This window comes from Geotrypetes seraphini, chromosome 7 (assembly GCF_902459505.1).
Source record: "Geotrypetes seraphini chromosome 7, aGeoSer1.1, whole genome shotgun sequence".
Classification (NCBI taxonomy): domain Eukaryota; kingdom Metazoa; phylum Chordata; class Amphibia; order Gymnophiona; family Dermophiidae; genus Geotrypetes; species Geotrypetes seraphini.
This window is the reverse complement of record NC_047090.1, coordinates 83891133-83911242: the sequence shown is the minus strand read 5'-3', so window position 1 is coordinate 83911242 and position 20110 is coordinate 83891133. Positions and strand designations below refer to the sequence as shown.

Sequence of the window (20110 nt, the reverse complement as noted above, 5' to 3'; positions counted from 1 at the left end):
TGCGCTCCAGCTATAGTTGATCATATAGCGCCAGGATGGTTGAGTAAAGTCTTGGAGCTGTATAGTCACTCTTTGCAGAGCAGTTATACAGCAGTGGTCCTCAAGGAGAGTGAATCTGTTGGGTTTTTAGGGTAACCATTATGCCAGTCTGGACCTAGGCCAAAGCTATCTGCTGACTGGTTTTTTTTTTTTATAAAAAGCAGATCTGAATATGGCCCGTGAAGATCAAGATTGTGCATATCAAGTACGGAAGAATGCATAACAGGAGACTTTTGATCTAGAAATGTGTATTGTTTAAATACGTAGTTATGGACTCAGCTGACTTGAATTTGCTCTGTTGTAATATGTCTCACTGTGCTGGCCATGTAACTGCACTGAACATTTATGCGCTCATGTCACCATGTAGATTCTAACGAGGTGTCTTTTCTTTCATATTTCTGTTTCCCTTTAAATTTCTTTTCCAAGCAGTAATTTACTACAAGTTGAATTTGTACTTACCAATTTGAAACTGATAGATTTGTTAAGTGCATGATTGATGTCAGAGTTATGGAGTGGTAGCTTGCATGCACAATGAATTTTTGTTTCAGGAATACTGCAACTGATGATCATTTTTACCATACTCAGTTCTGCTGTTTCGTTCTGATGCTGTGAAGAAAAGAGTATACTGTAGTACTGAAAGTGATGTGATTAGGGTTTCTTCTTACATCTGGAGTAAATCCTAGGATCTGAGTCTGTGCTTAGTTTTAGATTTTATACAGTACTGATATGTGTCATCGCTCTTTCTCCATCCACTTCCCCCCTCCCAGGCATGTGCTGGTTGGTGAGTGATTGCCAAGAGCTCTGATTGCAGGTGCTGCAGGGAAACATCCCAAGGCATGGAGACTTCGCACAGCTTACTGCTCAATGAAGAGGCCTGCAGCCAATTAGCAGAAATTCAGAAAGCAGAATTCATTTTGGAGTGGCTGAGATTTTTAGAGAAGCTGCTTGCTACCACCAGTAAGGTATGTACTATAGAATAAAACAGCTTTTCAAGATCTCAAATGAGTTCTACATTGTATTGGCTCCTGAAGAATATTTTCTAGATGAGTACACAGTAGCAGTTCTATAAAACAAAATCCCTTTCCCTAGAACAGACATGGGAAACTCCGGTCCTCAAAGGCTGGAATCCAATCGGGTTTTCAGGATTTCCCCAATGAATATGCATTGAAAGCAGTGCATGCAAATAGATCTCATGCATATTCATTGGGGAAATCCTGAAAACCCGATTGGATTCCGGCCCTCGAGGACCGGAGTTGCCCATGTCTGCCCTAGAATCATTCATCCCAAGGTATTCTGGGACTTGCAGTCTTGCTATCCCGATGAATCCCAGACTATTTAAGAGGGATATTCGATGAGTAATTCACAAGGCTATTTTTTGTTGCAGTAAGTTTTTACGTAGAAGAATTAAACTAGTAAAAATTAAATTGTGCTCCAAAGGATTGACAGTGATAATCTGATGTGCACCAAAGTTTTGTCTCCAGTGTGTGTACAATTTTTAGCTAAACCTTAACTCTGCTACCCTGCAATGCTAGAAGTGGAGAAATTAGGAAATGCTAAGAATTTGGTTACATTTTGAAAGATTTTCATTTTAGGGGGTGGAGTTACATTCTGTTGCAAGTTTTAACAAGCTGTAGCATCCTCTCCGTGGCCAACTGTTGTGTGGATACTAATGTATTCCAAGTTTATTATATAAAGGGGCTCATTTCCAAAGCAGTTAGATACACAAAGGGCTCCTTTTACTAAGGTGCATTAGGGCATTAACGCACGGAATAGCGCGCGCTAGACCTTAATGCCAGCTGGCGTTAGTTCAAGCCGCTTAGCGCGCGGAAATATCCTGTGTGCGCTAAAAATGCTAGCACACCTTAGTAAAAGGAGCCGAAAGTATGGTATTTTATTTATTTATTTTAAAAAATTTCTAAACCGTTTAAAACTAAACAGTTTACGTGAATTGCATATATAAATTATAAAAGAATATAATAAACCAAACAAACCAATCCTAAAAACATATCTGCAAAATAGCAGCAAAAGATTAAATAAAAAGAGCATGAATAATTCTTCAGCTAAACCAGAGAAAATTATTTATTTATTTGTTTTATTTGTTCAATTTTCTATACCGTTCTCCCCAGGGAGCTCAGAACATTTTATATTAATTTATTCAGGTACTAAAGCATTTTCCCTATCTGTCCTGATGGGCTCACAATCTATCTAATGTACCTGGGGCAATGGGGGGATTAAGTGACTTGCCCAGAGTCACAAGGAGCAGCATAGGTTTGAACTCAGAACCTCAGGGTGCTGAGGTTGTAGTTTTAACCACTGCGCCACACACTCCCCCCTGACTGACTAGAAAAAAGTATCTATAAATTGTGTCTTTAGCAATTTTCTAAACGGATCCCTTTCATGACAATTTCGTATTTTGCTTTGAAAATGAGTCCCTAAATCCAATGTATATGCAATAATAATAATAATAATTACTATTATTATTATTACTAGTCTTATAGCCCGTTACATTAACGGGTGCTAGAATATATGTGTGTGTGTCTGTCTTTATTTTTTTTTTCTCTCTCCTTAGCCGCTTTCTGTATTTCTGTCTGTCTTTTTTTTTTTTTTTTTTTTTTTCTTGGCTGTCCACTACCACCCCTTGCCTGCTCCCCCTGTCCATTCTCCCTTTCTTTTACCTCCCCTGTGTCCTCCACCACCCCATCACTGCTCACCTTATCCAGCAGAAGCCCTTCTCCCTTTGTTTTACCTCCCCCTGTCCATCATCACCTCCTTCCTGCTCCCCCTGTCCAGCAGTAGGCCTGTCTTCATTTTTCTGCCCCTCCCTGTTCATCAGCACCTCTTCTCCTGTCCATCAACCCCTTTTCTGCCCCTCCATTGCTGTGTGTTGCAGCATTTCCCTCCCACCCCACTTCCCTGTGCAGTATTTTCCTCCCCCCATACCTTCCTCCTGAACTCCATGCCCTACTTATGTTAAAATGCTTTCCGGGTTTGGCCGCCGCGGCCTGCAGCCGCCGACAGCCGCCGCAGCCAGCAGCCGCCGCGGCCGACATCCGACTCGGGCCGCCGCGGTCGACATCCGCCTCGGGGGGGGGAGGAAGAGAGAGAGAGAGCTTCGGGCGGCCAGTAGCCGCCGCGGCCGACATCCGCCTCGGGCCGCCGACAGCCGCCGCGGCCGACATCTACCTCGGGGGAAGGAGAGAGAGAGCTTCGCGCACATGCGCACTCCTATCTGCGGTGCCCTACAGCTCACAGAAAACCGGCACACGCAGATGGGAGTGCGCATGCGCGGCCTAGCGTTTTATTATATTAGATATATACCTGTATAGTTATATTTAACTAACTAATAATATATAACTGTATACAGATATTTATATATAATAAATTGTTGGGTGATTACTTTGTTTGTAGCTAGATTTTTATAAATAAATGTATATAGCTTTAACAGCCAACAAGGTGGTTATTTACATTTTTTTTAAAAGGCAGTTGAATGGTAATTTAGAAGGGTTACTTCGTCCCTCCCTTACCAAGTTTTTAAATTTCTTCAGATTGTCTCCCCCTAATATATAATGGCTTTGAATTCAGTAGCCTGTTCTTTACCTTATGTTCTATTATATTTATTAAAAGCAAACAAGAAGTGGGATGGGACAGCGGTCTTCCCAAAGAAAAAAGTAGCCCTATTGGCTATTTTTTTTCTTTGAGAAGACCTTTGTCCCATCCCGCTTCCTGTTTGTTTTTTTTATTGTTCTCATGGGATTTTTTTCCTGCTGGACTCTCCTTGTGACTATTATATTTTACCCCCTTTTCCTATAAATTTGTGATGCAGATGCTTCTGCAGCCAGGAGAAACTGCAATTCTGGCCACCAGAATTAGCTTCAGAATACTTTTTTGTCTCTGATTTGAGTCTTTTTTCCTGTATCTCTTCTGTTTTCTCTGGGACTCAATTCGAGCACCCTTTGCACTTCATCTCTAGGTTGGAATTCCTTCCTGCCAACCTACTTTCTGGGGTGTAAAGCTCATTAGTTAATAGTAATGAGAAACAATTGAGAAAGACAAAAATTCCGAGGGGGTTGAAGCAGAAGCTAGTATGGACAAAAATTTTTGGGTGCATCATGTACACAAATTTTTGGGTGCATCATGCAGAAAAGGATTTTGGGCATAAATTAATCCTACACAAAACTTCATGCTCTAGATACTGGTGCACAATAAATTAGACCAAAAGCTAATAAATCTTTTAGCTATTCAGCCCCAATGCAGAGAAGAATATAGAAGACTGAGGTGAGCACAACTCTAAAACTTGAATGCCAGGTCTGAAAACGCATAGAAGAGCTAGTTCATTCTTACGCATGAGGTTCTTTGAGGATTTTAAGGCCAATTTATTCTTTATTTTTTTGCTTCAAAGATAACAATACCTGCAACTTTTAAGACAGAACAGGAGATAATAGTTCTGGTCACAGGTCGTAGCAGAAAAAAAAATTGTAAATGCACACGTACTGGAATGCTGTTCTTCAGATAAATATTGGCATTACAAAAATGTTATGTGCAAGAAGAGTTTTGTGCTTCCATTTATCCGCAGAATAGCATTCCAACACATACAAACTAGAGCTAGTATGTCGAGAAAACAGAAGAGGAGGAGGCCTAGCAATCATAGTAAAAAACAATCTCAACATTAAAATCCTAGCCAAGCATTCCACCCCTCACCTAGACTTGCTAGCTTGCCAACTCTCCGACAACACGCTCACAGGAAACCTGAACTGCCTTCTCTGCTACGTTACACCAGGAAACTGGAACACCTCAAAACAAGAACTCGAAGAATTCATATTCCAGAATTCCCTCTCCTCCACACATAACCTGATCCTAGGAGATGTAAATCTCCACCTAGAAGACCACTCCTCCAAACAAGTAGCGGAATTTATATCATACCTCAATTCCCTATCCTACCAAATCCTCAACCCTGAACCCACACACGAAAAGGGTCATCAGCTTGACATTGCTGCGTACGCGTCTCTCGACCTCAACACACAAAACATCCACATCACCAAGGGCTCTTGGCATCCTACCCTCTGGTCAGACCATTACATATATACCTTCTATATCAACTGGACGCAAAGTAAAAACAAACCCACTCCACATAAAACAAGCATCAAGACTAGACAGAAAATTGAACCAACCAAATTCTGGGACACAGTAGAGCCCGCATTAGAATCCAATAACCCTATAGAATTCATAAACAGCTGGCAGTCCCTAAGTGAATCTACCTTGAATAATCTAGCTCCAATAAAAACAAAAAATAAAATATGTAGGCCATCTGACAAATGGTTTGACACCGAGCTCCTACACCTAAAAAGGCAATGCAGACAACTAGAAAGGTCATGGAAAAAACAGAAACAAGACAACACCAAAACAGAATGGAGAATCCAAATCAAACAATATAAAATCAAACTGAAGGAAAAACGGAAAGAATACTATTCCAAACTCATTGGCACCGAGAAACCAGACACAAAAAAACTTTTCAACCTGGTACGAAATCTCACTGATACCAACCCTTTCCTAGCCATCCAAGGAAACCAGCCTCCAACAGCTCACCAATTAGCGGATCACTTCAAACACAAAATCATCACAATCAGATCCACATTCAATAACTCACAAAACAACATAGAAGAAATACTAATAAATTCCACAACAGACGATGCCATCTCAGCAGATAGGATCGGGACCAACTTCCCAACAATACAATGGTCAGACTTAGATCGACTTTACAAAAAATACAGCAAATCCTCATGCGATTTGAACAACTGTCCATCTTACCTACTAGCTACAGCATCCACAAAATTCAAAGCTAACCTCACATTATGGTTGCAAACCACTCTCAATGAAGGTCAGTTCCCAACAGATCTAGGTTAAATTATAATTACTCCAATACCGAAAGACCTCAAAGGACCAATAGACAATCCAACAAATTATAGACCAATCGCTTCTATCCCACTATACGTTAAACTAATAGAAGGTCTTGTAGCACAATATCTCTCCAACTACCTAGAGGACCACCGCATTCTTCACCCATCGCAATCAGGATTCAGAACTAATCATAGCACAGAAACACTACTGGTATCCTTAATTGATATAACCCGACAACAGCTCAGCAAAGGAAACAAACTACTAATCATCCAACTTGATCTTTCAGCAGCTTTCGATCTAGTAGACCACCCCATACTACTCCAGATACTAGACGCCATAGGAATTTCAGGTAGAGTTCATAACTGGTTTCAAGGTTTCCTTAAAACAAGAACATACAGAGTTAAGTCAAAAGAGCTTATATCAGACTCATGGTCCAACCCCTGCGGAGTACCACAAGGATCACCACTATCGCCCATACTATTCAACCTCTTCATAGCTTCCTTAGGCACAACCCTAGATACCCTAAATATAACCTCATTCAGTTATGCGGACGACATAACCATCCTCCTTCCCTTCGACATCCAAGACCCCAGCTCCACAGAACGCCTGAAAACAACACTGGTAACAGTAGAAAACTGGATGACCAACCATAAGCTGAAGCTAAACGCGGATAAAACAAAATTCCTATTACTAGAGAAGGAAAAACTACAATCCGTTACAGAACTGGAAATAAATGCAATCAAATACCCTATACAGACCACTCTCAAAATCCTGGGAATACAACTAGACAGACGCTGTACAATGCAGACACAAATTCACAAAATCATCCAAAAAGCTTTCTACACCATGCGAAACCTTAGAAAAATAAGAAAATTCTTCGACACAGACCAATACAGAATCATTGTCCAATCCCTGGTACTTAGTATTTTAGACTACTGCAACAGCCTCTACCTATCATGCCCAAACTACATGATAAAACAACTACAAACCGTTCAGAACACAGCCCTCAGACTCATCTACTCGCTCAGCAAATTCGACCACATCACAAATGCTTACTTAGACTCTCACTGGCTTCCAATAAAAGCAAGATCACAATTCAAATTCTACTGTCTTCTATTCAAAGTAACCCACAGAGCTGCACCAAGTTACCTAAACAACCGCCTATACCGCAACCTCACACACAGAACAAGGAAAGCTCAAAGCCTATTCACATACCCCCCTTTCAATGGTACCAGACGAAAGAAACTCTACGATAACCTTCTAGCGACACAGGCAGCGAAAATTGACCCAACAGTCTCCAAACTGCTGACCAAAACATCAGACATCAAAGTTCTCCGAAAAGAAATCAAAACGCTTCTATTTAAAAAACACCTACCATCACTCTAACCTCCTGCCTACACATACACAATTACTCCTTCATATTCATCATTCCTACAACATCCCTCAACGCCATGTAAGCAACCTCCATATGTAACCAATATTTCTTCCTCAGCGCTATGTAATAATCTCCTTAACTTGAATGTACTGCTATCCTTACCTGTGATTTAAACCTGATATGTAAACATATTATATTCCTGATATGTAAACTTGTTATATTCCTGATATGTAAACTTCCTGGAAATGTCCAGTTCTCTTCCAATTTTGTAATCCGCTTAGAACCGAAAGGCACAGGCGGAATAAAAATCTCTAATGTAATGTAATGTAATGCATAGATGTGTGCTGATGCTTTCATTTTGCTCGAATATATGCACAGTACTAGCTGCCCTCGGCACATAACCTTGTATGTGTGTGTCAAATATGCTTGATCTGATTAACATACAAGTTCTGTATGCTTCAAATTTTCCCTGTCCGTGCAGTAAGCTTTAATCGTGTGCAAAACATCTTGTTATAAGAACATAAGAACATAAGAATTTGCCCCCACTGGGTCAGACCAGAGGTCCATCGCGCCCAGCAGTCCGCACCTGCGGTGGCCCATCAGGTCCATGACCTGTCATGTTTACTTGATTTAGCCCTATAGCCCCCTTGTTTTTATCTTTACTCTTTCCATACTCTTATCTACCCTTATCTGTATCCCTCAATCCCCCTATCCTTCAGGAATCCATCCAATCTCTCTTTGAATCCCCGTAGTGTACTCTGCCCGACCACTTCCTCCGGGAGCGCATTCCATGTGTCCACAACCCTCTGTGTGAAGAAGAACCTCCTGGCATTGGTTCTAAACTCTGCCCGAGCACTTCCACCGGGAGCGCGTTCCATGTGTCCACAACCCTTTGTGTGAAGAAGAACCTCCTGGCATATTAAGTGGGGAAAATATCCCCAGATAGTTGCAAATGAATGCTCACGTTGTTACATTCACATTAGAAGCCATTTGCCCAGCCATTGGGACACGGTTCTAATGTACCAGCCTCTGCATTTGTTGAGCCAGAAAAGGTATTCTTTGATTCTCTCCAATGCGCAAGCCATTGTTTTGCACGTTTACTGAGCCTTCTGAACACAGGTGCTGTTTTATTGTTCCTTTATTTGTCTGAATGTATGCTGACTTGGTGGCGTGTTGGCAAACCTCCAAGAGGTGGGCAAAGTGGGGCAGTATTAACTCAAGGGAATGCCCTACCCTCCATGCAAGGCCATGTGCAGAGATTAAAATCCTACAGTTATGTTTGCAGAATGTAAGAAAACAAAGTGGACCTGATTAGATGAATAAGTTGTAAATCAATGTCCATGTACACACCTGATCTGTCTCTTCTTCAGAAGAGGATACATAGTTCAACTGTAATTCCCAATTACATTTTAAGTTTTAGAAAAATTATGCTAAAATTAATATTCATCTGTTGACAACAAAATTGCTGGATATTCCTTGATTTAGAACCTGCATCACTAAACTGGCACCAAGACATGTTTATTTTGCCTGTAACATTAAGTATCAGTGGACTCTCATTTTGCATTGAGCACGTTTCTTATGTGAAGCCAGTTTTAAACCATATTTAATATGTCTGTTTTTTGAGCCCATGATAGCATGTCCGTGGCACAAGTACCTGACCTTCTGACTAGTTCTACTGGCTCTCCTGAAGCCCAGAAGATACTAATTAAGAACATAAGAACATAAGAAGTTGCCTCCACTGGGTCAGACCAGAGGTCCATCCTGCCCAGCGGTCCGCTCCCGCGGCGGCCCATCAGGTCTGCGACCTGTGAAGTGGTTATTGACCACTTCCATAACCTACCTCAAGTTCTATCTGTACCCCTCTATCCCCTTATCCTCCAGGAACCTATCCAAACTTTTCTTGAACCCCTGTACAGAGTTCTGGCTTATCACCTCCTCCGGAAGCTTGTTCCATGTGTCCACCACCCTCTGGGTAAAAAAGAACTTCCTAGCATTTGTTCTAAACCTGTCCCCTTTCAATTTCTCCGAGTGACCCCTAGTGCTTGTGGCTCCCCACAGTTTGAAGAATCTGTTCTTATTCACTTACTCTATGCCCTTTAGGATTTTGAAGGTTTCTATCATGTCCCCTCTAAGTCTCCTCTTCTCCAGAGAGAACAGCCCCAGCGTCTTTAACCTGTCAGCGTAGGAGAAATTTTCCATACCTTTTATCAGTTTAGTCGCCCTCCTCTGCACTCCCTCGAGTACCGCCATGTCCTTCTTGAGGTACGGCGACCAGTATTGAACACAGTACTCCAGGTGCGGGCGCACCATTGCGCGATACAGCGGCATGATGACTTCCTTCGTCCTGGTTGTGATACCCTTTTTGATGATGCCCAGCATTCTGTTTGCTTTCTTTGAGGCTGTCGCACATTGCGCCGATGGTTTCAGTGATGTGTCAACCATCACCCCCAGATCCCTTTCAAGGTTACTCACCCCTAGCCGTGTTCCCCCCATTTTGTAGCTGAACATCGGGTTCTTTTTCCCTACATGCATGACTTTGCATTTCTCTACGTTAAAACTCATTTGCCACTTATTTGCCCAGTCTTCCAGTCTCGTTAGGTCCCTTTGCAGGTTTTCACAGTCTTCCGTGTTCCTAACCCTGCTGCAGAGTTTGGTGTCATCAGCAAATTTGATAACCTCACATTTTGTCCCCGTCTCCAGATCGTCAATAAATATATTGAACAATAGAGGTCCCAGCACCGACCCCTGTGGAACTCCGCTCGTGACCCATTGCCAGTCTGAGTATTGGCCCTTTACTCCAACCCTCTGTTTCCTGCCTGCCAACCAGTGTTTGATCCATCGGTAGATATCCCCTTGCACCCCGTGGTTCCACAGCTTTTTTAGTAGCCGTTCGTGAGGTACCTTGTCGAAGGCTTTTTGGAAGTCAAGGTAAATGATGTCTATGGATTCCCCCTTATCCATCTGGCTGTTTATTCCCTCGAAGAAGTACAGCAAGTTTGTAAGGCACGACCTTCCCTCGCAGAAGCCATGCTGGCTCGCCTTCAGTTGTCCATTTTTTTTTATGTGTTCGCAGATTGTGTCCTTTACCATTGCTTCCATCATCTTTCCCGGAACCGAGGTCAAGCTCACAGGCCTGTAGTTTCCCGGGTCACCCCTTGATCCCTTCTTAAAGATGGGCATGACATTTGCTATTTTCCAGTCTTCTGGGATCTCCCCAGTTTTTAGGGAGAGGTTACATATTTGGCGAAGTGTCCCACTACTGCAATTAACCATGAACCTGGCGGACCAAGATGTTTTACATTCTGTGTCATCTGAGGTTGAGCTTAAAATAATTCCCCATCTTTGTTCTCAGCTATTGCAGCTTAGTGTAAAATCATTAAACCAATTTGCCTTCTGGCTGTTTCACATTATGCTGCTTCAGCTGCTGTTGTCCAATACAGCAAGACAGCCACTAGCCTCATTTATGTGACTAAGCACTTTACTTTCAGATTGAATTTCCGTGATTATTTTTGTGGTCTCCTTTCCTTGAGACAGATTGGTGGTGCTGATAATGTCTTATTTGTATTGAGAGTCTGGGGCATGGGTTATTTGAATAGATCAGTGGCTATTTATAGAAACTGACCGAATCATGTTAAATTTAACCTTTGATAGGTTAAGGGGCTCGTTTTCAAAGCACTTAGACATACAAATTACCATAAGTTTCTATGGTACTTTGTGTGTCTAAGTGCTTTGAAAATGAGTCCCTAAGTATGACAAGTAGCTAAATTGTTTCAAATTATGCAGGAGCTGAGGATCTCTTGTCAATGAATGGAAATTCAGCATTTTATACTTTTCTTTTATCTGTTTTTTGCGAAGGCTTGAAAACAAATTGAAAACCTTCATTGTATGTGTGACTTTTAGGATCTTTCAGTAAATACAATAAGATATGGGCAACAAATCTTTCATCAAAGGAGGGGAGGGGGTCATGTCATTTTGCATTTGAGAATATTCTTATAGCTGTGTTTTGCATAGTTTGCATATATACTGAGGAAGTCCAATGTAAACAATATTGCAGTTCTCACGTCTTGAAGCTATGAAGGCCTAAAATAAGAAGGGTCACTTAAAGAATAGTCTACTCTGTGATATTAACTAGCAGATTGAAAACATAGCCATAAAGAATTTTTAATTAACACTTAATTAAGCTGTGGAATCTGTTGCTATAGGATGTGGTCCAGATGACTTAACATAGCAGGACCCAAATTAGGTTTGGGCAAGATCCTGAAGAAAAAGTCCATAAAAATCATTAGCCCAGTAGACTTAGTAAAGCTGTTGCTTAACCCTTGAAATAAGCTGTGAGAAATTGAATTAATTTTTTGCAAAGGAGGCATAGACTAATGGTTAGTGCAGTGGCCTGAAAACCTGGGGAACTGGGTTTGATTCCAACTGTAACTCCTTGTCACTCTGAGCAAGTTACTTATTCTTCCATGGTACCAGAAGATTGGAGTGTGACCAATGTAATGCCAGTATTTTAAAAGGATTCCAGAGGTGATCTGGGAAATTATAAAATTATAGACCGGTGAGTCTGATGTTAGTGCTGGGCAAAATGGTAGAGACTTTTGCATAGAACAAAATTGCAGAGCAAATACATAAACATGGATTAATGAGTCAAAGCCAATATGGATTAAGTCAGAGAAATCTTGCATCACCAATCTACTACATTTCTTTGAAGGGGTAAATAAGCATGTAGTATATCTAGATTTTCAGAAAGCTTTTGATAAAGTTCCTCATAAGAGGCTCCTACGAAATTTAAAGAGTCATGGGATAGGTGGCAAAGTTCAGTTGTGGATTAGAAATTGATTATGAGAGAGAAAACAGAGGGTAGGGTTAAATGGTCATTTTTCTCAATGGAGGAGAGTAAACAGTGGAGTGCCACAGGGATCTGTACTGGGACCGGTGCTATTTAACTTATTTACAAATGATCTAGAAACTGGAATGACAAGTGAGGTGGTTAAATTTGCAGATAACACTAAACTGTTCAAAAGTTGTTAAAACGCATGTGAATTGTGAAAAATTGCAGGCAGACCTTATGAAATTGGAAGACTGGGCGTCCAAGTGGCAGATGAAATTTAATGTAGACAAATGTTTCAAGTTTCAAGTTTTATTAGTGCTTGATAAATCGCTTATTAAATATCTAAGCGATGTACAATTCAAGTAAAATAGCAATACAAATACACTGACTTTAAATAAAAAAACATACTGGGTTAACATACATGAACTGTGGGGGAAGGAAGAAAAAAAAAATTTAAATCTGAGAGTCATATATTAAAAGCATCCTTAGCTGAGAGGAGCACTTCTCTCTTCTGGGGGAAAATTTCCTTTATTTCAACTTTAACGTTTATATTTCAATGCCTAAAAGAAGAGGGAAAACGAGGGGTATTCCTCTACCTACCTCGGGCTTCTCGACGCCGAGGCAAACTGTGATAACAGCTTTCACAGTTCCTCCTTCCATGTCGGGCGCCTCCGCTGCTGTGGAGAGGGAAATCCACAGCTTGGACAGCGAGATGTCTCTCTCGCTGAGCCCACGAGGACCGCATACCCCTCCCATCCCAGGAGAATCTTCGTCGCAGAGGAATTGGCAAGAGGGCTCCCCCGGAGTGTGGGGGGAGGCTCATTCACTCTCCGAAGTGAACCCGGAAGTGAAACACACAGCAGACACGCTGACTCCGATGTCGGAGAGTCAGCGTCCTGGGGGAGAGGAGCCATTGGTAACCAGCGTCGGGGAGGCTGTAGGAGTTCAGAATTCCATCGCAGGAGCAGGAGCCGTACCAAAGCCGGCCGGTATCCCCCTCCTCGGACCGTTGGTGAAACCACAGGCTGTTACCCTGGATTCTATCTGGACTGCGATAGAGAATTTGCACCTGGTATGTTCTAATTTTCTTACTACAACTCAGAATTCTACTTCCAGGATAAGTTCCCTAGAAACTATTACCCAGCAACACCAAGTGGACTTAAAAAAATTAGATAAAGAAACAACAGAGACTAAGAATTTAATTTCTAAACAAACAACAGATAAAATGATGATTTTGAGGAAGATTGAAAACCTGGAGAACCAGCAAAAGAATTTAAATTTGAGGATTCTTAATTTTCCGGTTGCCAAGTTTATGTCTCCTCAAGAACTGTTCAAGAACTTTATGTTGAATGTTTTAAATGTACCTGAAGTAAGTCTTCCTCCGATACAAAGAATTTATTACTTAAAACAAGTACAGAAAGAAAAAGCTGTAGTGGATGAAAATGCTCAATTAGATGTTTCCGCTATTCTGCAATCTTCTGATATTGAAACTCAAGGAAGAACAACTTTATTGGTCTCGTTGGTATTTCTTCAAGACAAAGAGATGTTGCTTAGATTATATTTTAATTTAAAGCAGATTACATATTTGGGAGAAAGGGTATATATATTTCCTGATGTTTCGAGGTGGACACAATCTAGGAGGAAAGAATTTCTGCTATATAGACCAAAGGTGATTGCTTTGGGGGCAAGTTTTCAGTTGCGATTTCCTTGCAAATGTTTTATTTCCTATCAAGGAAGTAAATATATTTTCTTCGAACCTGCCCAATTAGGTTTTTTCCTTGAAGGTAAAGGTATCTCTACACAGTCCGAATGATAAAGGTTAATAATGCGGTTGATTTATTTTGGATAGGATAAGATCAGGCTGCTCTATTTCTTTATTTCTATTTTTCTTTTGTATATTTCCCCTTTCCCGAGGGGGTTTTTATTTCATCTTGTCTCTTCTCTCCAGGTTGTGGACTGTATTATATGATTTATTTTGAATGTTTAAATTTCGATCCTTGGTTTGTATTATGACTAAGAGACAATATTTCTGTATTTCTTTAAACATCTTTATATATAGGATGTATTAAAATGATAAATAAAAAAATAAAAAAAAATAAAAAAAAAAAAAAAAAAAAAAAAAAAAAAAGCATCCTTAAAAAGATAAGTTTTTAAAACTCTTTTAAAAGAAATGAGGTCCTTTATGTCTCTAATGTACTGGGGCATAGAGTTCCATAAGGTGGGGGCAATAATTGAAAACATATCTTGTCTTCTAGTTCCAATTATTTTTAAAGATGGAATTGTTAACAGGTTGTTTGAAGCTGAACGGAGGGTCCTTGAAACATTGTATGGAATGAGCATTCTAGTAATGAACTGGGGTTCATTATAGATCATAGATTTAAAAACTAGCAGTAATATTTTGAACGAAATTCGATGTGCAATAGGTAGCCAATGGGAGTCTATCAGCAGAGGAGTGACATGATCAAATTTTTTTGCATTGTAAATAAGTTTGATTGCAGTATTTTGGATGATTGTAGCCTCCTTTTTTCTTTTTGCGGTATATTAAAAAAAAGGGAATTGCAGTAATCGATTTTGGAAATAATCAACGAGTGAATCAATATGTTGATAGACTTAGGTTTGAGGAACTTGGATATAGAACGTATCATACGTAATTTATAGAAACATGATTAACAGTATTCCCTATGTTTTCGTGAAATGAAAGCTTGTTATCCACGATGATACCTAAAATTTTTAACGAAGAAACGGAATCTAAGGGAATATTATCTAGGACAAAGGCAGTGTCCAAAGAAATGTCCTTTTTCCAAGGGAATAGCATAGATTTTGTTTTTTTGATATTTAACGCTAATTTGTTGATGTTCAGCCATTTTTTTATTGAGTCTAATTTCTTGTTGATTATCGGTATTTCGTCTGGGTTTCCTAGATCAATGGGGTGCAATAGTTGGATGTCATCGGCGAAAGCAGTAAAACCGATCGATTGGCAGATGTTTAAAAATGGGGACAAGAAAATATTGAAGAGAAGAGGTGAAAGAATGGAGCCTTGTGGAATTCCATATGAGGATGAGAAGGGTTTAGAATGTTCATTGTTGAAATAGACTGTTGAGGAGCCATTAGAGAGAAAAGATTCGAACCATTTCAGAACTTCGTCACTGATGCCAATTGATTCCAGACGTTCTAATAAAAGAACGTGGTCGATAGTGTCAAAAGCCGCTGACAAATCAAGTGAAAATAGAACAACTGATTTATGATGGTCCAAAAAATAATGGATGTTGTTAATCATTCCAATCAGTGATAGTTCCGTACTGTGAAATTTCCGGAAACCAGTTTGGTTCGGGTGAAGAACGTTCGAAACCTCTATAAAGTCAGATAGTTGGTTAAAGACCAGTCTTTCGGTGATTTTATCGAGAAAAGGCATATTAGCTATGGGCCGGTAATTGGAAATTTCTTCTGAACTGATTTTATGGTCTTTCACTATGGGTGTGATGGTTGCTGTTTTCCAAGAGAGTGGGACGTAAGCAGTGGTTAAGCTTTTTTGAACCAGAGAATGAATAAATGGACCCAAACAGGAGAAAAATTTCTTCAGATAGATTGGTGGAATAATCTCAGATCTTACTCCTCTAGGATTGGTATTTTGAATAGAGAAATGGATATCTTTTAAAGTTGGTATATTGAATTTCCTACATTTGGAAATTGGAATAGATTTCGCTATGTAATCGTTTTCGATGCTGTTGTTTGGATTCAGTAGAAAGTTGTTGCGAATGATGCTTATTTTTGAACAAAAATAATTGGCGAGATCTTGGGAAGATGGAATGCAGTTTTGTTTTGTATGATCTCTATGAACTAGAGGTGTGATGGATTTTAAAATGGAATATAGAATTGAAGGATTTTTTGCTATTGAGATTTTTTTTCGTAATAATTAGATTTAGCTTGATTAATTTTTGTTTTATAAAAAGCTGCTTGTTCCTTGTAGTTTTGAAAATTGTGAAGTGATTTATTATGTCTCCATTTTCTTTCTAAGGATCTAAGTTGTTTTTTTATGAGTGAAAGTTCGTCCGTGTACCACGGGTTAGAAATTTTACGCATTGAAATTGTTTTTGAAATTAATTGAATTTTTTTATCTATAAGAGATTGTAAGGAGGAGTTCCAAGCAGTTAAATCTTCTTCTAATGAAGTAGAATCTATAGTAAGAGTAGAAGGGTTGAAAAAGGGAGTAATATCTAATAATTCTAATTTAGAGAAGTCATGGAATTGGATTTTTTGGGGTTTCAAATGTACAGGATTAATTACAGATTTTTGGAAAAGGAGATTAAAAGAAATGAAGTAATGGTCGGTCCATGGGACAATAGAAATTGTTGGATCTAAACAGGATAGGATTTGCGATTCGGTATAAAGAACCATGTCAAGAGTGTGATTTGCTTTATGAGTAGGGGTATTAATTAATGTCTGAAGGTTTAATGTACAAAGAAAATTGGATAGTTCAGTTGTGAAGATGTTAGAGCTATCATCAAAGTGTATGTTAAGGTCCCCCAGAATCATGGGGCAAGCTGAAGTGGAGCAAAATTCAAATATTAGTTTTTGAAGAGAGAGCAGGGTATTGTTGCCTATTGGAGGTGGGGTGTAAAGTAATAAAATATCAGTAATTGGATTTGAGTTAATTTTAACTTGAAGAAATTCAACATTAACAGTTCCTGTAGAGGTATCTGCAATAGAAATTAATTTAGTCTGATGCACATTGGAATGAATAACGCGAATCACAGTTACCAGATGCTAGGTCCACCTTGGCGGTTAGCGCCCAAGAAAAGGATCTGGGTGTCATTGTAGACAATACGATGAAACCTTCTGCCCAATGTGTGGTGCCGGCCAAAAAAGCAAAACAGGATGCTAGGAATTATTTTTAAAAGGGATGGTTAACAAGACTAAGAATGTTATAATGCCCCTGTATCGCTCCATGATGCGACCTCAACTTGAGTATTGTGTTCAATTCTGTTTTCCTCATCTCAAGAAAGCTATAGCGGCACTAGAAAAGGTTCAAAGAAGAGCGACCAAGGTGATAAAGGGATGGAACTCCTCTCGTATGAGGAAAGACTAGAAAGTCAGGGCTCTTCAGCTTGGAAAAGAGATGGCTGAGGGGAGATATGATGGAGGTCTCTAAAATACTGAGTGGAGTGGAATAGGTAGACATGAATTGCTTATTTACTCTGTGCAAAAATAAAGGTCTAGGAGGCACACAATGAAGTTACTAAGTAGTAAATTTAAATCAAACTGGAGAAAATAGTTATTTGATCAACATGTAATTAATCTCTGGAATCATTGCCAGAGAAAGTGTTAAAAGCAGTTAGCTTTGCAGTGTTTAAAAAAGGTTTGGATAATTTCCTGAAAGAAAAGTCCATAAGCCCTGAGGTTGTGGGTTCAAAACCTAAGCTGCTCCTTGTGACCCTGGGCAAGTCACTTAATTCACCCATTGCCTCAGCTACATTAGATAGATTGTGAGCTCACTGAGAAAGACAGGGAAAAATGCTTGAGCACCTGAATAAATGCATGTAAACTGTTCTGAGCTTCCCTGGGAGAACGGTATAGAAAATTGAATGAATGAATGAATATATAAATAAATAAATAAATACTAAGATGGACTTGGGAAAATCCACTGCTTATTTCTAGGATTAGCATTCTAAAATCTATTTTACTCTTTTGGGATCTTGCCAGGTGCTTGTGACCTGGTTTGGCCTCTTTTGGAAACAAGATACTAGGTTTGATGGACCTTCAGTCTTTCCCAGTATGGCAACTCTTATGTTCACTGCTCCAGGTACAACATAAGTACATGTTTATAATATTGAAACTACTTTCATTGTAAGCACAGAAAGGCAGTATATCAATGCTCACCCTTTTCCCTTTCTGGTTACTTGTGACCTAGACTGCAAACTATCAGCATGCTGGATTTGATGGACTTTGGTCTGACTCAGCATAGCTTATTTTATGTTGTTATTGTACTGTATACATCTCATCATGGATGTCAGAATGGTGGGGGGGGGGGGTGCACAAGGGTCATGACTTCTCCCCCAAAAAGTCAGTTATGGCTCTCCCAACTCCCCCCACCTACTGCCTCCTCAGCTACCGTAATTTTAAATCTTCAGGCAGCTGGCGGTAGCAATGAAGGGAACCTGCCACAATTGGCCAGCCCTGGAAGTTGTCATTCTGCAGCAACTTCCTCTTCCCGTGCAGGCAGGACGCTGCAGAATGATGACTTCTAGTGCAGGCTGACAGCAGCAGGCTCACTTTGTTGCTGCTGCCAACTGCCTAAAGATTTAAAATTACAGTGGCGGTAGGTGGGAGAGATCGTACCACAAGATCCCATTGAGGGGGCGGGGCTGGGTTTAAGAACGGAGGGAAGAACATATGCTGCATGGGCTGGGAGGGGGTTGGGAAGCACAGGTGCTGCTGGGAGAGAGTTGGGAAGGCAGGGAAGGACAGATGCTGTACAGGCCGGGAGGGGTTTGGGAAGGATAGATGCTGTACGAGCTGTGGAGGAGGGTTAGAAAGGGAGGGAAAGAGAGATGCTGCCGATGGGGGAGGGAAGAGAAAAATAGAATTGTTGGACATAGGTGCATGGAGTTGGAGGGAAAGAGAGATGGTATACATGGGGAAAGGAAGAAAGAGGGAGAATTGTTAGACATGATAGTTAGACATGATAGGAGAGGGCAGACATGATAGGAGAGGGCAGAGGGAGAAATTGTTAGACATGATAGGAGAGGGCAGAGGGAGAAATGTTACACTGGGAGGGAGGAAAGATGACTCAAAGAAGGGAGAGATGTCAGGTTCCAGAGAAGAGTGATGGAAGGAGGGAGAGAGAGATGCCAGGCCACTGAAAGGAGAGAGTGATGCTAAACTAGGGAAGGGAAGGAGAGAGATACCAGACCACAGAAAGAGGGGAAGAGAAGGAGAGAGATTTTAAAACCAAGGGAAGGAGAGAGAGATGCCAGACCATGGGAGAGAAGAAATGCCAGGCTTTTGGAAGGAGAGGAAAAAGATAGTAGACCATAGGAGGGGGGAAGACAGAGATGTCAGACCATGGGGAAGAGAGGGAAGAGAGGGTACACAAGGATGGAGGGGAAGGGAAGAGAGAGGGAGAAGATGGTTCACAGCAATGGGTGTGGCAGGGAAGAGAGAGAGAGAGGAAATGCTTCTTATGGATAGATGGGAATAGGGGAGAAGAAAGAGGGAGGAGATGGTACACATGGATAGATGGGAAAGGATGACCCAGAAAAGTATATAGGTTTTAAGAAGAAAGCAGAAAAATGAAAGAAATTTGAATGTTAAAAGTTAATGCCAAAGATGGATGTAGCCAAAAATGTATAAACTGACCTCACTTCAAAATAGTAACCTGTCTATGGAGTGTGATCAAGATTTTTCAAGTTACTCAGAGACATGAAACTCTACAAGGAAGGAATACACCCTCCTAGGATTGATACAGAGTTTACCTTCCAGTCATTGCAACTGTTTCAATAAAGATCACACTCCAAATCAGGATACAAAAAAGTAATAAAGATGTGTCACAATCTTTCAAATACTTCAAAACGTCATGATGTTCTTTCTTCATATAGTTTGTCAAATTAACATCACTTCAAATGGATGAATTATAATGTAATAACTTAGCTTTATGAAGGGTTTGGGGTCCCAACGTGGCCCCATTTCGTTTTCTTCTTCAGGAGACCCAATCATAAATATAGTAAAAGTCCTTTAAAACTTTCAATGATGTTAGAATTAGTGATGTGTAAACACTCCACTGCTGGAAGACGCTATCACTCCACAAATTTTTTAACTGCCAGGATGGATGTAGGGCAGAAAGTGAAGAAGGAGAGAAAAACAGCAAATGGATAAAAAGGCTCTGGATACAAAGTTAAGAGCACTGACAGAAGGAAATGCAACAAGAGACTAGGAAAAGATGATCAGAAAAATAAAATCATCAGATAAAGGTAGAG

The 20110-nt window shown here is 40.3% G+C and overlaps 1 protein-coding gene across 2 annotated transcripts in view; it reads left to right on the top strand.

Moving 5' to 3' along the window:
* Positions 1-20110, top strand: part of HEATR5A (HEAT repeat containing 5A) — a 257530-nt gene that overhangs the window by 4515 nt on the left and 232905 nt on the right. For both annotated transcript variants that reach the window (XM_033952160.1, XM_033952161.1), the window contains exon 2: positions 807-1001. In XM_033952160.1, coding sequence (XP_033808051.1) covers positions 876-1001 — 126 coding nt within the window. In that variant the 5' untranslated portion in view covers positions 807-875. The remainder of the gene's footprint in view (positions 1-806; positions 1002-20110) is intronic.